At 28.8% G+C, this 15,851-nt stretch overlaps 2 protein-coding genes across 6 annotated transcripts in view; one reads left to right on the top strand and one right to left on the bottom strand.

Moving 5' to 3' along the window:
- Positions 1-208: 208 nt before the first annotated feature.
- Positions 209-14,651, bottom strand: LOC107449255 (RNA-binding protein Pasilla). Of its 4 annotated transcripts, XM_071184400.1 has the most exons (3): positions 14,614-14,637; positions 14,336-14,510; positions 209-2,102 (listed from the first exon to the last, which is right to left on the bottom strand). In XM_071184400.1, exon 3 carries the CDS (start codon positions 2,091-2,093, stop codon positions 285-287), a length of 1,809 nt encoding a protein of 602 aa, XP_071040501.1. In that variant the 5' UTR covers positions 2,094-2,102; positions 14,336-14,510; positions 14,614-14,637; the 3' UTR covers positions 209-284. The 4 variants fall into 4 exon arrangements, with proteins under 4 accessions (XP_071040501.1, XP_015920228.1, XP_015920227.1 ...); XM_016064742.4 differs by having other exon boundaries at positions 14,336-14,651; XM_016064741.4 differs by lacking the exon at positions 14,614-14,637 and having other exon boundaries at positions 14,224-14,477.
- Positions 14,652-14,847: 196 nt separating this feature from the next.
- The window catches only part of LOC107449256 (Protein phosphatase V), a 28,778-nt gene continuing 27,774 nt past the window's right edge, over positions 14,848-15,851 (top strand). Inside the window, exons 1-2 of one of the 2 annotated variants that reach the window (XM_071184401.1) lie at positions 14,850-15,039; positions 15,699-15,794. In XM_071184401.1, coding sequence (XP_071040502.1) covers positions 14,971-15,039; positions 15,699-15,794 — 165 coding nt within the window. In that variant the 5' untranslated portion in view covers positions 14,850-14,970. Of the gene's footprint in view, positions 15,040-15,698; positions 15,795-15,851 lie in introns of both variants that reach the window. The other variant, XM_071184402.1, reaches the window with a different exon arrangement.

Genomic DNA, 15,851 nt, shown 5'->3' with positions numbered 1-15,851 from the left:
ACGCCTGAATACACAATCTGCTGCACTCTGCCATCAAACATTGAATGTAAATTGAATTACTTCAGTTCATTTCAAATGAAATAAGCCTTGTTGAATATAATAATGCTAAGATGATTTGATTTAGCAGGAAATTTATTCTCTCAAAACCACAGAAAAAAAAAAATAGGTGCTTGGATTCAAATCACCAACAGCTTTGCATCACACATAATTTTCTTTTTGAACTCGGAGGAAATATGGATAAGCCATGTGAAGGTATAATAGGAAGAAGCTATATGAAGTTCTTGTTAATGCATAACACCCATGTTATTCTGATGAGCTCTTTTGATTTCTTCTTCAGCAATTTGCGATTCAATGAGATACTGAGCAGCAGTGACTGAACCTGGCAGACCAGTAATGGTGACTATACGATTTCGTGTGCCAGGAGCATAGGTGCCCTTTTTAGAGATCTGAATATTAGCTCCACTATACTTCTGAATTTCCACTAATGCTTTTCCACAAGGACCCAATATTGCACCAACTATATTTTCTCCTACTTCAATCTCAGTCTTTGTGACATCAATCATTTGCCTATCTCCAGGCCCTGGACTTTTTCTTAAACTAGACGACCCAGAGCTCAATCCAGTCCCCAATCCAAAAGAATTATTATTTACAGGTAAGGCAGCTGCACTCGGTGAAGCAAGGGTAGGTGAGGTTCTACGAAAAGGTTCAAAGACAGGAGGTGCTTCTTGCATGAGGAAACGGTCATTAGAGCGGGATGAGGTTGGAGTAGAAAAGCTTGGTCCCATGGCACCCATGCCTAATCCAGGCATTCCACTATTAAAATTTCCTATGGGACTAAAGACATTCGAAGCCGTTCCAATGTGACCTGATGCTGAGACTGAGCTAGAAGCAGCTTCCATGCCCAACATACTGGTGGCAGGTGCATATAAGCCCATGTTGGTGACTCCTCCAGAAGTCATAGCACAACTAGCTGCTGCTGAACTTGGCATCCCCATTCCAAGATTACTATCAACAGGAGCTTCACCTACTCCACTAAAACAATTAAGATTTAAATTTAGTCCATTGATTCCATAATTAGCGAGTGTAATCATAGCTGCACTAATCTCTGAAATTGCTTGTTCCGAAAAGCCGTTTCCTCTCAGCATTTGTTTTAAATTTTCAATCATCTGAGCAATACTACCAGGAGGAATAGATGGGCCACTCATACGCATGTCAGGAAACGTAACAGTTCCAGCTGCATGGGCAGAAGCAGCACTGGTTTGAGGGGTTTGAAAACTGCTATTTGCTGTAGGACTGAGACTGTTTAAACTACTATTTGAATTATAACTTGTGTTATTACTTTTGTTTGTACCATTAGGAACACTATCAGGATTAGCATATGGAGAACCTGTTGGATTGAAATTTGGCACTGGGCCAGTGACATCTGCATAACTAACATTTAAACAACTGCCACTCTGGGGGTCTTCTACTATTTTAGCTAGGATCATTTGACAGGCAATTATGTTGCTATCCATTTCACCAATAACAGTAATACAGCGTTCAGCTAAGGCATAGTCTTTGGACTTTTGAGATATTTGTACATAAGCACCACTTTCTTCCTTAATTTGTTTAATGTAACTACCCCCTTTACCCATAATCATCCCTGCCGTACTATTAGGAACCAATATTTTGACCTGTTTCTCTCGTTCCGCTGGTTGCTTGTGATCAAAATCTATTGCCATTTTAGCATTAGGATCTGGTTTTTCTTTGATTTTTCCCATTATGAATTCATGAATATGCAGGATTCCTTCGATGCTGCCAGTAATCAAGCAAACACGTTCTGTTGTACCAGGATAAAAGTCTGTTGCCTTAGACATCTTGACTCTGGCACCCGCTTCTTTCTGCAACTGAGCAATGGTTTCCCCACCTTTGCCAATGATAGCTCCAGCAGCTATAGACGGTACTAATATTTTAAAATGATACGTACCATTTGAAAGGCTTTGGTGGGATCGCTTTATTGCATCGTTATCTGAGTCGATCTCCATTTGTCTTTTATTAGATTCACTTAAATCAGATCCAGATTCGTCATCAATTTCTTCAAGAGCAGTGACCATTTTCAAAAGCTGTAACCATAAAAAGAACAGAAATAAGCATAATTTGCCTACCTACCAATCAAACATTATAATGTACTAAGACCAGGAGCTTGTATCTAAATTTAATTGCAATTCTATAGAAAAAGTTGATATGTTAATTAATTTTAAAAAATTTTTGACTCAATTTCAAAGCAGATTTTTTTTAAAAATTATTCTGAAATGTAAAAGAAATAAAAGCAAATCTTACATTTTTATACAAAATTCAAAGCATACAAATGAATTAAGCTTAATAAATATATTGTGATAATGTTACAAGAGCTGTTTTCAATTTTGATAGTTTGCTAAAACTAAAAGCAATCTCAGTAAAATCATTTATGACTTAATTATAAATTGAAAACAAGCCTAGGGAGTAATCTTGAGAGGGAAAAAATGTATTAAATTTTTAGGAATAACACATACAAATGAACTGAAACAATTTCTACATACAACACCCAGGAAGGCTATATACAATATATATTAAGAGTGGTTCTGTAAAGGAAAAAAGAAAAAAATTGAATACAAAATTTTCTGAAAAAACCTGAGCAATATGAAATGGAATATAATAAGATAAAAATTTTGAAAACTAAGTATCCGAGAACTGGTTTTTAGAAACTCCTTAGAAAAAAGAATCCTTACTGTAATTGGAATAACAAAATTTGGATCAATTCGCAACCAGAAGATAGCAGTTTACATCACATACCTAACACAGTAAGTCAAAAACTGAACTGTTACATTTTTTTCAAACTAAAAATTACTGAAATAAATTATTTAAAAATTTTTTTCTTCAGATAGCAATGAGTGAAAATTGAAATATAAAATAGTAAAGAAGATTAGCTTTTTTCTGAAACTCAGAAAGTTTCACATGTAGCTAGACCACACCTAAAATTATTTGATGATATACTTGATTTAGGCCATGTATTGCCTTATAAAATATACTGTGATTAAGAAAAACATTTTAGTGAAGGGATTCAAATCCTTTAAGAGCCGGTACTCTTAAAATATTTTCAGTACTGAAAGAAAAAGTTATAATATAGAACATAATAGAAACGAACTGGGAGGTATACAAAAGTATCTATTTTAGTTTTAAATGAATTATTTTTCAAATATTTCCAAACTGCTTTTCACTAGCTTCCTCTACTTCTTGTTTCTCACTTGAGTATCCCGGGAAATAAACATTACATTTGAAATGTTTTTTCATAGTCAATCTGTTTCTTTTGTGCTGAAAAATGGTTACTCATCAGGTTAGAGTCACAGTTCTCGTAATATTCTTTGTTTTCTTAATACTCTAAAGGATTATGTGATTGTTCATGCTTCTGAAAACATTTTTAATATAATCCCTAGAGCTACTAATGTCTATCCAATACTTAAAAATGCAAAAAAAACTACAGAGGTAGATGATCTTCCGCTTCTCTTCAAGGAAAAACGTCATCTTTGTTTTCCCTGTATTTCAGTTCCAAATAGTTTATGAAACTTAGAAGATTCTGACCAGACTTGTTATTGCATGACGTAAATAAAGTATAGGTATTTAATAATCTCATTTTAAGATTTCGAATTATGCTATCTATCAACATTTCCTGTGGCAAACACTTGATTTTGTGATCTCACAAAAATTAATACAAATTTTTTGGAACTAAAAGTCTTGAGCATTTCAAAAGCGTTAATTGCACTTTAATTCAAATTTCCTTCTATAATTAAATCCAAATTTCTTCCTGGTAATGCTTTGGACGACATAGAGATTTCTACCATGAGGGCCAGATCTTTTAGAAAGTTTTTGCTCTTATGGCGTTGAAGAATTTTTCATTTAATTATGGATCAGAACGACGAACTGCAGCTGTTGATGTTAAACTGCATGTTGCTTAGGACACATCCAATTTTAATAATTTCCTTTCTAAGATAAGTACTGATAAGTTCAATCTGATTTTTGCTTAATAGATGAAAAATTTCGTGAATTTTATCACTAAAATTTTTTAAAAGATCAACTTATTAGAGTGAATTAAAACAAGCTAAAAGTGATGATTTAAACAGTGCTATTTGGAAAACAACTCAAAATTTGAGCACTGACTCCAGACATTCCCCCATTACCTTGGCTCTATTAGATCAAAATGCAGCTAGATTTTGTTTTAAATAATTGTTGCCAAATCCTAAGCTGTTTAAATTCGTAATTTTGAAAATTGATGTAGAATGTTGCTTTTGCAATCCAACTAATCTGACAAGGATGAAGGGTGCGATTTCTGGATCTTCCATTTTAATAAAAATCACTAAAACTGGCTTGCTGAGGCAGTTGAAACCTCATCAATAATAACACACTTTTTAAATACATCTATTTTTATTTTACAAGTGTTTCATTTCGTTTTATTGTTGGTAATAAAGTCTGCAGTTTTCGTTGCTGTTTTCCTTGAATTGAGACCAAACTCCAAACTCAGTCCACTTTTTTATTTGAAGCTCAATTTCAGCTTCAATGTCTAAGAATTTACAACAATGTTTTGTCAAACAGTACACAGTATTAAACATTTTACATGTGGACTCTGCACTTTTCATTAATTTTTTCCCAACTTTGCATATCCTATTAAATTTTGACTGTTTAAAGTTATCCTGACATAAGTTGTGATACTTAGAATTGAAGGATTTTCAATTCCCTCCCCCTGAAGATGCTTGATTTTTTTTTACATTTCCCGATGGCACCACTTAGCAATCACCACTGAATCTTCCATATCTTTCGGAAAAAACATTGAAACCCTTCTTAAATCTAGCATTTAGGAAGTTTAATTTCATTATCCTTAATATTTCTTATGTATTGTTGTGGTTTATCGTTTCATGTTCTGTTGTTTCTTCAACTAGTTCAAAATGTGTTTCAGATTTCTTAGAAAAATAGTCCCCTAAACTTATTTGTCTCTTCATTTTTAAACCAAGTCTAAAATAATTATTAGAATAATTGAGATACATTAAATGCTCCAAAATAGTAAATTCAACAATATACTTATTCCTACAAACTACAGGTTGAACTCCTGTCGAAATTTAATGTTTTAAATCAACAGCATCGGGAAGTTTTCAGCACCAGGATGCAGTACATTAGAAATTTTAAAACTGTTGTGTGCATATCTGTTGAATCCCACTACTGATTTATTTAGCCTCAAATATAGAAAAAGAGTGCAAAAGTTTCATTAGATTGGTTTTTGAGAAATCGTGATTAAAGGACATAAAATAGAATTTTTGAAAAAATTATGTTTTTGAGAAGGAGGGGTTCACAAAAGCTCATTTTTCTGTCACTATTAAATAAAGTGTTCATAAGTATGTAAATACAAATTTTCTAAAATTGTTAAACCAATAGGAAAATATTTTACAGACTGTTTTAACAAGTACAAAACTTTAATTGCATTACCATCAACATTAAAAAAATTAGTACAGTTCATATGTTTTAAAAGAGTTTCAATTCTTCATATGTTCAAAAGTTCATATGTTTTAATGCTAAAAGTCATTAATGTTCAATATTTTGCAATACTAGGAAGCAGATAGCTTGAGATTAAAAAAGCTGTTGAAAATGCACTTCATTTATCAACATATATAGATTATCATTGAGACTTCATGATAAAACCACAAAATACTATACAAATAAGTACACAATTTTAAATTGGATTATTTCAAACAAAAGAAATTAGCACAATTTATAAGCTTTGAAAGAAGTTTGCAACTTCATTTTTGTTTTAACTCTTTGCAGCACTTATTTATTCCTGAGATTCTCTAAAATTGGGCTTGGCATTTCTTCTAGAAGAAACCTATTTCTGAAATTTTACAATTATTTAAACTAGATGAAAAAAATCATTTGTATTTGATTTTTCTTAGTTAAATCAAAATTTTCACACTTGAGCTAGTTCAATCTTTTACACTTGGGTAAGAATTTCTTAAGCTTTGGTAAAAAGAAACATTTCTTTGGAGACTATTTTTTCACTGTCAAACAAATTTGCTCTCCTGTCTAAAATTCTTAAAACACTTCACACACCATCTTCAGAATATAATTGCCTTAATCATTGATATCACTTCACGATTTAAGTTATTATATGAAATAACTTAAAAGAATAGAAATTGTTAAAATACTGAGAATTGATATTCAACTAAAGAAATACAGTAACAATTTACAATATTTTTAGTCTTAAAATACAGAAAATATTTTAAGCTTATGACATATGCTTGCAGTTTAACTATTCAGAGACAGTTAAAAATAACTTTTAAGTAGAGACAATACTTAAAATTAGTGGAAAAATGACACTTGTAAAACATTTTCCTTCACACTTTTGCAGACTTAGGACTGACAATATATTTCGTAATATACTGGCGTGTTTAAAAATGCTTTTTATTTTTTATTTTTAAATCACACATTAAATACAAGAATAAAATAGTAAGAGCAAAGTAAAATTGTACAATAATAAAATTAATTTTTAAACTCAAAAAGTGCTGATTGCAATCCTGTTTTAAATATTTCTTCAAGCATATTTAAAGGAGCAAGTTTCAATATTGGATGAGATAATATATTGTTGTAAATCATCAATAGCAATTGAAGTTGCATCTGTATACGAAAGTGGTTAGAGATTAATTTGCTGTTTTGTTTTAACTAACTTTGCCTAAGATTAAATTTTCAAGTACTACAACATTCACATAAATTTTTCTGACATCGTCATCACAGTTGAAAAAAAAATCAACTGACATCTTAATCATTATCAAATTGTTAATAATTTAATTCTCCAGAGTGAGGAAGGCAAGCAAATATTATTTAAATTCATTAACTGTTTTAATGAGGAATCATATTTGATAAATAACAAAAACTCTTATTCTTGTTAGAGTTCCATCTAATGCACACTTGATGAATATCAAAAATTGTGCCAGAGAGTGTGACTGCAAGGGTAAGTCATACAGGACACCTCCTACCATTATGAAATTAAAAATGTAAGCAATCTGTAGATGTTACTTTAATTTTCACCAAGGACAGTTATCCACATATTCAGCTTTTTTCCCCATCAATTATTGCCAAGGCTTCCTCACTTAACTTTACATATTAGCAGAAAAAGAAAAGTGTGGCAAATAATTATTTCATTAAAACAAAGTAATTACAAAAATGCATCTATTTAAAAAATTTAAGGAAATGTACTAAGCAGGTGTGGAGGGAATTTCCAAAAATATATTTTATTCTGTAAAGTCAAGGTTGTGTAATAAAAAGATTATATGACAAGACCACTGCTGCCACACATCAGAAATCTTATGAAATTAGTTGCAGATAGTCGCCAAGTTGTTTGGAGATGAGTGACACTCAGTATAGGACAGAGTTGGTAAACTTAAGGCACATGTGCCATTAGGTGGCACATGACAGGTGTTTCTGTGGTACACTGAAGTATATATTGAACTACTTTCATCTACTAAAACCTTAAACATTTAAAAAAAAAAAAAAATCCTAAACTCAAGGCCATTAAGGCTGATTTAGAAACATGAACAATTTTGGGTTTCATTAGGACATTTTCTAGCATGTAAGGTTGACTAGTGTTTCACCCACTATAGAAGTTAGTGTCATATGACTTTTTTTGGAGAAGTATATATGAGTGTGATTTCGAAAGAACCCAAACTAGATTACAAACTATGAAGAAATTTGCTCAATGTTGTGATCAGGAGTTATTAAATATAAAAATTACCGTAAAAAAACTTTACTTGTCTAAAGGCTACGAGTTGCAACTCAATATAAATGACACCCTGAACAGGTATCACACTAAATCAACAGTCAACAGGTATCGCACTAAATAGAATTTGATGTGTGTATTTTTTTAAATATAATACTGTCTAAAATGTTTACTAAGTAAAATAAGTGTATTTTAAAAAGTAGAAAGCTTATTTAGTCAGTTTTTAATAGGACACCATTTTTTAACCCCCAAAAAATAGGCAATTTTAATATATTTATTGATATATCACATTTTTATTATTATAAAAAATTAAAACACCCAACCTTCATTTAATTTTATTACTTTCAATAATAGATGCCTGCTTTGAGACATTTTACCTTACCTTAATATCGATATTTAAACTACTATTTGATTTCCATTTGAAATGAGTTAATAACTAAACAGAAATTACATTTGTACAAGCAGTTTTATAGTTTGAAATTAAACCAGTTTCTTACAGTGGCATACGGTTCAGTGGTTCAGTATACGGTGTATACTGAACACATGAAAATGTGTTCAGTATACACCTGTACTTTATTTGGCACATTAATAGAAAAAGGTTTGCCATCTCTAGTACAAGCTTTTGTATTTCAACGACACTGTTTTAGAAAAATTATTTGAAAAATTTTGATTTTTATCCTACTGATTTTATTTTGATGACTTGATTTATTTTAAATTAAGTTCAGCATCTGATTAACAGCCATTTTGAATTATTAAAAAGTGTTTGAATAATAAAAGTTAATATAGACAAAGTCTTCTTTTCTTTAAAATAGTAGTTATAAAATTGAGACCTTGTCAGTCGGATATAACCAGGTAATGCAAAAAGCTAAGCAGCAGGTCAAAATCTCAAATAGGTTGCGCACACTGCCTCAACTATACAGAAATGGGTACATGATATAGAAAATTTAAGGACCCAGTTTTGACAACTTATCCCATAGCTCTGGTGGCTAAAGGGATAGAGAGCTCATCCGCCAATCAGGTGTCCCAGATTCGAATCCCAGCGATGGTTGCTTAATATGAATCCTGCACCTGGCTTGCACCAATCACAGTGCTGTCATAAAATATCTCCACGGATCATAGGTTAGAATCCTCTTGCGGTAGAGTTAAGAGTGGGAGATTCTTGTGGTTTTCCTCTCAATGTATCGCAAGTGTGGGTGGCTAATTTCTCTCAAAGCTTGATCCAGGAGTTCTCTTGTCTTCTTGGTTGAGTTAAAAATTACAAGACTACAGTGATACAATGATAGTTGTAAACTCAGAGTTTGGTTGGTTGTTTATGGTTAAAAAATAACGAAAACTTTCCTCTTACAAGATGTTAACACAAAAGCAGTGCTTTAGAAAAGACCTTAATTGACCATTGATTCCACATTTTAGCAGTGTTGAGGGGTAAATGTTGGAAAATTACAAAAATTGAGTATTGATTTTATTTTTAAGGAATATTTGAGCATTAACATACATAAATATATATATCTATATCAATCAGCCATTGAACCCATATTCAAGAAATATTAGGAGAGTTGTGTTCCTTACAAAATGACTTTGACTGACCATTGATTACAAATTCAAGGACTGTAAAGGATAGGGCTTTAGAAAACAGAAACTTCAGTGATTGTTGATACCATAAAAGCAATAACTTTAGCTTTGAAAATTTAACAGCCAACATGCATATTTTAAAGAACTTTCAAATAGTCGTGCAAATTTATTTTCAATGCTATTATGAGGTGGCTCAGAATTTTTCAAATTGAGTGTTTATTCATTTCGATTCTCCTAACCAAGACAAGAGTAAAGCTAATTTGTGAAAATTATTAAATAGTCACCAAAAAATGCAGCAGATAAAACATACCAGTATTTTGTGTAAAGTAAATTTTTTTATCATAAAATGTAGTTGTAAGTATCAAGTTCTTTTATTGTGTCATAATCTTGATTACTCAAAAATTAAAAAAAAATTTTTTTTTTTTCCAGCTTGAAATTATTTAAATTTTTCCAAAACAGATCGTACAATTTGAACAAAAAGGTGTGTCACTAATTTAAATTTAGAAAATAGTTGACATTATTTCAAATGGGATATCGTTCAATATTTCTGATAATAAAGCTAGTATAAATCTGCAAGCAACTGAATTTAAAAGCTTTGACAGTTTACTTTTAAATATACACTCCAATTAAGACATTGTAGTAACAAATATTCGTTACCTTTTTTAGTTTTTCATTTTAAATACAAGATACAAAATATTCACAAAAAAAAGATACAAAATTTTAAACTATACAATATAAAACAATTATTGACATTCTTTTAACTCTATTTTTTTTTATTTATTATCATTTTGACTTACAAAAAATAATGAACATTAAGTTAAATAAAGGCTTTTCGCAGAGAAGAAAGTTTTTAAATTGTTATACTAAAAATAGACACCAATAGATAACTACAGATAAGTGAAGTACAAATTTTCAAACGACACAATATAAAAGATTCCTCTGACTGACATTTAAAAGCACCCAATTATGAAATTTATTGGATCAGGTTAAAGTACATTATTTAATTACAGAGCATTTTTTTTTTCGTTTCATGAATTCATAATAGATATAAATATGCATTTCAATTTAAATAAAGTATTTCAAAGTTAATTAAAAAAATCATTACATGTGTAGTATTGGATATTAAAGTAGGTTTTAAAAAAGAAAGTAGAATACATTGAATGTTGTAACAGTTTATGAAAAAGAACCTATAAGCCTAACCTTAAAATATAATTTGATAAAGTAAGTTTTGAAACTTTAACATGCTTAAGTTTGAAACTCAAAAAATGCCACATAGCCATACCCAAAATACCCATTAATTTGAAAAGGACTTCCTTCTAAAGATGGAATAAAAAATAAATAAAGAGAGAATATTAGTTTTATGCTGAAACTAAAGTAAATAGGAATTATTTAAGATACACAGGTAGGACAAGTTAATGTCAAAATTCCCAATCTTTTCTCTTCTCAGAAAAATTTCATAAGGAACTTTGGTGACTATTTTTTATAAGCTTTGGTTCCTATTTTATACTTTTAGATAATTGCAAGGTAAAAGTAAAGTTAATTATGGATTTGGTTGAGTGGTGTTAAAGTTACTTTTGATTCTAAAATATTTTCTTAACTATCCCAATTCATTAATTATGTATCTAAACAAACATTTCAATTTGCATTTTTAAAAACCAATTAAATTTGTAGTAACTGATATTAAAGTAGTTTCCAAGAATGAAAATTAGTTTATAAAGCACTTAATCTTTCACAAATAATCAATGAGTTTAAACTTAAACTGAAATGTATAGTTAACTAATCTAAAAAAAGCACACAGTAACTGATAAGGAATCCTTTTTTTTCTTCTTTTGAAACTATTACTTATTTTTATTTGAAACACATAAAATGTCACTCAGTTGTATCTAAAATGTCCATCACTTTATTGCTCTCACATTACTTCTTCTAAAGATGAAACAACAAAAATATTAAAGAAAAATAAAGTGAAAATACCAGTTTTATGAGGTATTGCTTCATGAAGAAACTATATTAAGTAAACAGACAACACTAAGATAGATAGGTCAATGTCAAAAATCAAAGATCTTTGTGTGGAAATTTTCAAATGACATAATGTAAAAGCTTTGGTGATAACTTGTATATAGTGCAGACTATTCCAGAGGTTGATATTAAAAATTAACCATGAATTTAGTTGGGTGGGGCTTATGTTTATAGCTCATCAAAAAATATAATGCTTATAACAAACACATCTAAATTTGTACTTTAATTTAAATTATTACAATGTTTTCAAAATAACAAAGCATGTAGTAACTGATATCAAAGTAAGTTACAAGAATGAAATTTAATAACTAAGCACTTAATATTTTAAAAATAAATAAGACAAAACTCATTCTAAAATATATATTTAGCTCCTGTTAAAAATGCACTTTAACTGATTAGGAATCTTTTTTTCTTGATACTCTAATTTGAAATTCATTAAATGTTACCTATTCATCCCACCATCAACTTTAGAAATTATCTTCTCTTAAATAAACAAAAACTGTTTAAAATAATAAAGTTAAAACATCATTTCTATGATATATAGTTTGACACTTAACTATAGAGTAACTAGATAACATAGAAGATAGACTAATCAGTATAAAAATTTCAAGTCTTTTTGTGTAAATTTTCAAATGACATAATATAAACTTTCATAACTTTTGCCCTGGCACATACTGATGAACAATATCAGGTGTAGACATTTGGAAGTAACAGCCCAATAAGTTGGTTAGGTGTTAAGTACCTATGTTAAAATAAAGTACCTATGTTATTTATTCAATAAACATTTCTACCAATTTAATGAATTTGTAACAGATCTACATATGCTTTTTAATTTACAATCAGTATTACAGCTAATTTTTAAAAAAATATTAAACACAGTAACAAATATTAAAAAATATCCAAATATAGGAGTTGATTACAAGCAATTAATTTAATTCTTTAAGTAAGACTCAGAAAACTTAAACTGAAATGTGTTCTTGGGTTCTGTTAAAAAGACATCTTAAAAGAAAACTTTTATTTTTGTTTAAAAAAAATTAACATATTTTAGTTTGAAATTAAGAAAATATTAGTTAGACTAATCTAAAATTTCCATTATTTTAAAAATAGCATTTTTCTACAGATGAAATAACACACTATTAAGAAAAGCAAGGTATAATATAAATTTTATGGGACACTGTTTTATGCAGATACTACTGATATAAAGACAATTTTCAAGTTCAACAATATACATTATAATGCTGAAAAGGAAAAGAAAATAAGATCAATATCAGTATCCCAAAATTCTCAGAATCTTTTTTTTCCCTTTCTTTTGCAAATAGCAAACACCAGACCTATGCAATAAATAATGTAAAATAATTCAAATACCAAAATAATATTGCATAATAATTCTCTTACAGAAATGTTGCATAACTCTTCTTTCAAAATAATGTTGCAAACTAACATCTATATCACTTACTAATTATAAAAAGCAAAAATATTTAATAAATTGAAAACTTTATCACAAATTCTACTTAAATCAAAAACCCCATTTGCAATAATATGTGAAACATAAATTGAGGACAAAATCTGAAATACTTTAATAACAAAAGTAATTTATAATATTTAAGAAACAAATCTTAAATGCATTACATTTATTATATTAAAAAGTTTAATGACACTTGTATGACTTGTGCATAACAATTTGATACAGGGTAAAATAATTAAAGTAATAAATATTTTATAAACACATAACAAAAATTGAAACTTTTGTTGATTGGAACTTAGTAGTTTTAAGAAGCATACTTAATAGGTTCACTGAAATTCACTCAATAAGCATATCAAGTTTGCATTATTAAACTAAATAATTGGTTCCAAAACAAATTAAATATAAAAAAATTAAAATAATGGAAAAAAACTAAAGGAAAGCATATGGAAAATCATAAAATTAAATATCAAAGAGCTGATTTAATTTGAAAACACTTTACCACATGCATTTTTATAATAGTAAATATTAGTTAATTTTATCAGATCTTAATACAATTATTGAAAAAATTAAGAAATCCACCTTGTATTATTAAATTAAATCAAATATATTAAAGATAGCGCATAATTTTAACAATATAAGATAAAAAATCTTTAAGAACAATTATTTTTTGGTTTAACTTAGACCAGAGGATTTAGTTAAAATACAAATTTCCTGTGATGAAAAATAGAAATTTTTTATTGAATCCTCAAACAAACAAAACTTTGTTTTAATTTATATCGAGAATCAACAAAAAAACAAATATTTCAAAACAAAAATAGTAAATTACTTTACAGACCGATATTGAAAGTGTATTAAGTAATCGCGATTCTTTAACAAACTATTTATGAATTATACAATGTCTTTCAATCGATGTTTAAGCTAATGAATCAAATTTTAACTTAATAACGTTTAATAGTCCCTCATTAGTTAAAACCCACTTTACTATCGGAATGTCACGAAATTGATAAAGTGATATTTCGACGGACTGTTAAAGTAAATCAATATTCAATTTGAAATTTAAGTACACACCCATTGAAGGAATATATAACATCTTTCAATTCCTAGTAAATCGACTTGAGTAGTAGTAATCTGTACTGCCCTTAATAATTTAATGCTTACCACGTAAGCAAATTATTAGCTCGTAGCTATCATTATGGTGGAGCTGGGTTGAGATTCCTGTTATGACATATTGACTACTGTCGTCTGCCAAAAGATTGAATTACGAAATATTGGGCAAAGAGAGCGAATGGATAGAATTAGGAAAGATCAATACATAAAAATTTTGCAATAAATTAAAAATAAATAAAATAGTAAAAAATTATAATATATTTTTAAAAAAAAAAAAGTTCCTGGATTTTTATACCTTCAGGTCCTTTTCAGGCAAATATTTATCCTTCCCCATTACTTCCCATTTGTCAATTTCTGACATATTTTTTTTTTAAATTTAATATACAATTATAAACATAAAATATTACTTCACTACGAAAACAGGAAACTAAATCTTGTTTGTTTCGTCGGCACACTTCATCCTGTGTGCAGTTACGGATGCAAATTTAGCTATGCCGTGCAGTGAAGTTCACAGATGTGTGAGTCACGTGTAACTTTCTGGGAATGTGAACCTTGCCTCGTGCAGGTTCTACTGCTTTTGCACTATCAATGAAATAGTTTTTTGGAAAAAAGCAATTAATTACAATGGAAAACATACATTTAATTAAAAAATAATCAAACTACAATTAAATTTCAACTTACGCACCTCAAATAATGTTATAAAATGATAAATTCACTGAAAATAGAAAATTCAACTAGCGCCACTGATGCGGAAGTAATGCAATATCTCAAAAATTTCCAAAATATTAAGAAACCAGATGATAAATTTTAAATATGTTACATCAAATTTACTTTTTATCAACACACAAATTCAAAAAAAAAGAACTATATCTACAAAAAAAAAATTTTGTAAATTATTTGCATTCGCTCATATCATGGAAAAAGACGAACTGAGCTGAACTAACTTTGTTATGAATGTCAAAAAAATAAACAACGGTTGAAATGTTTTGATGTTAGAGAACAAATTTATTAAGTTTTTGCTAGTATTCATAATTAGTTAATAATGTCTGATGTTGACAAATGGGTCGACATCGCTAAAGAGTGTAAATATTTACCCGAGAATGATTTGAAGGTAAATTTTTCTTTTTATTTCCGATCTTTGAATTCGCCACTTCTAACTGTTTGCTACTATAATTTTGTTGTTTTATTAGAAATTTTGTGTTTTCCTTCCTTCAAATTAATTTTTTAGCTTTGTGCGTTTAAATGGAATTTATACTTATGAATATGTTTTTATGGATTACAGTAATGTCAAAGAAAAGTAAAATGTTAGTTTAAATTGCAATAAAGACGCTTGCTACTGAACCTGAAATGTTTCTAATATTTTGTTAAGAAATTCGTTTATTGTTATAATTTGAGCTCTTTATGCCTTTTAATATATATTGTCTTTGAAAATGATTAATATTTGCTGTAAAAAATCATTTTTTATTGTAAGTGTTTGCTCTTTAGTTAGTGGAAATAAGGGGCGTTTTGCAAATACTTTTGAAATTTAATTACAAGAAATATGTTATTTTTAAAAATATTTCATTATTCGTTTTAACTAAAATTCTTTAAGAACAACTTAATCCTTTTTACCCTTTTTACTTTCAATCAATGATTCTTATTTTTCTTATTTATTTTTTAACTATGGGATTTAGTGCTTAAAATTGGGATTTTAGTAATTTAATAAGTATCTTTTAAGCTATAAAACATTATCTCAGCCATAAATTTTCTGATGTATATTATTTTTTTCAGAAATTATGTGATTTGGTATGTGAGCTCTTATTAGAAGAATCAAATATTCAACCAGTATTCACACCTGTGACAGTTTGTGGTGATATACATGGACAGGTTAAAACATTTGCTTATAAATTATTTGTTTCAGATTGAGTTATTATTCTGGAATAA

This window comes from Parasteatoda tepidariorum, chromosome 8 (assembly GCF_043381705.1).
Source record: "Parasteatoda tepidariorum isolate YZ-2023 chromosome 8, CAS_Ptep_4.0, whole genome shotgun sequence".
Classification (NCBI taxonomy): domain Eukaryota; kingdom Metazoa; phylum Arthropoda; class Arachnida; order Araneae; family Theridiidae; genus Parasteatoda; species Parasteatoda tepidariorum.
Note: the sequence above shows the minus strand (reverse complement) of the source record. Positions and strands in the feature narration are given on the sequence as shown.

Coding starts and splice junctions, on each gene's coding strand:
- LOC107449255 (XM_016064741.4), bottom strand. CDS start 14,289: ATGTCAGAAATTGACAAATGGGAAGTAATGGGGAAGGATAAATATTTG. Junction 2,103..14,223: donor TGCCTGAAAAGGACCTGAAG/GTATAAAAATCC, acceptor TTATGGTTACAG/CTTTTGAAAATGGTCACTGC.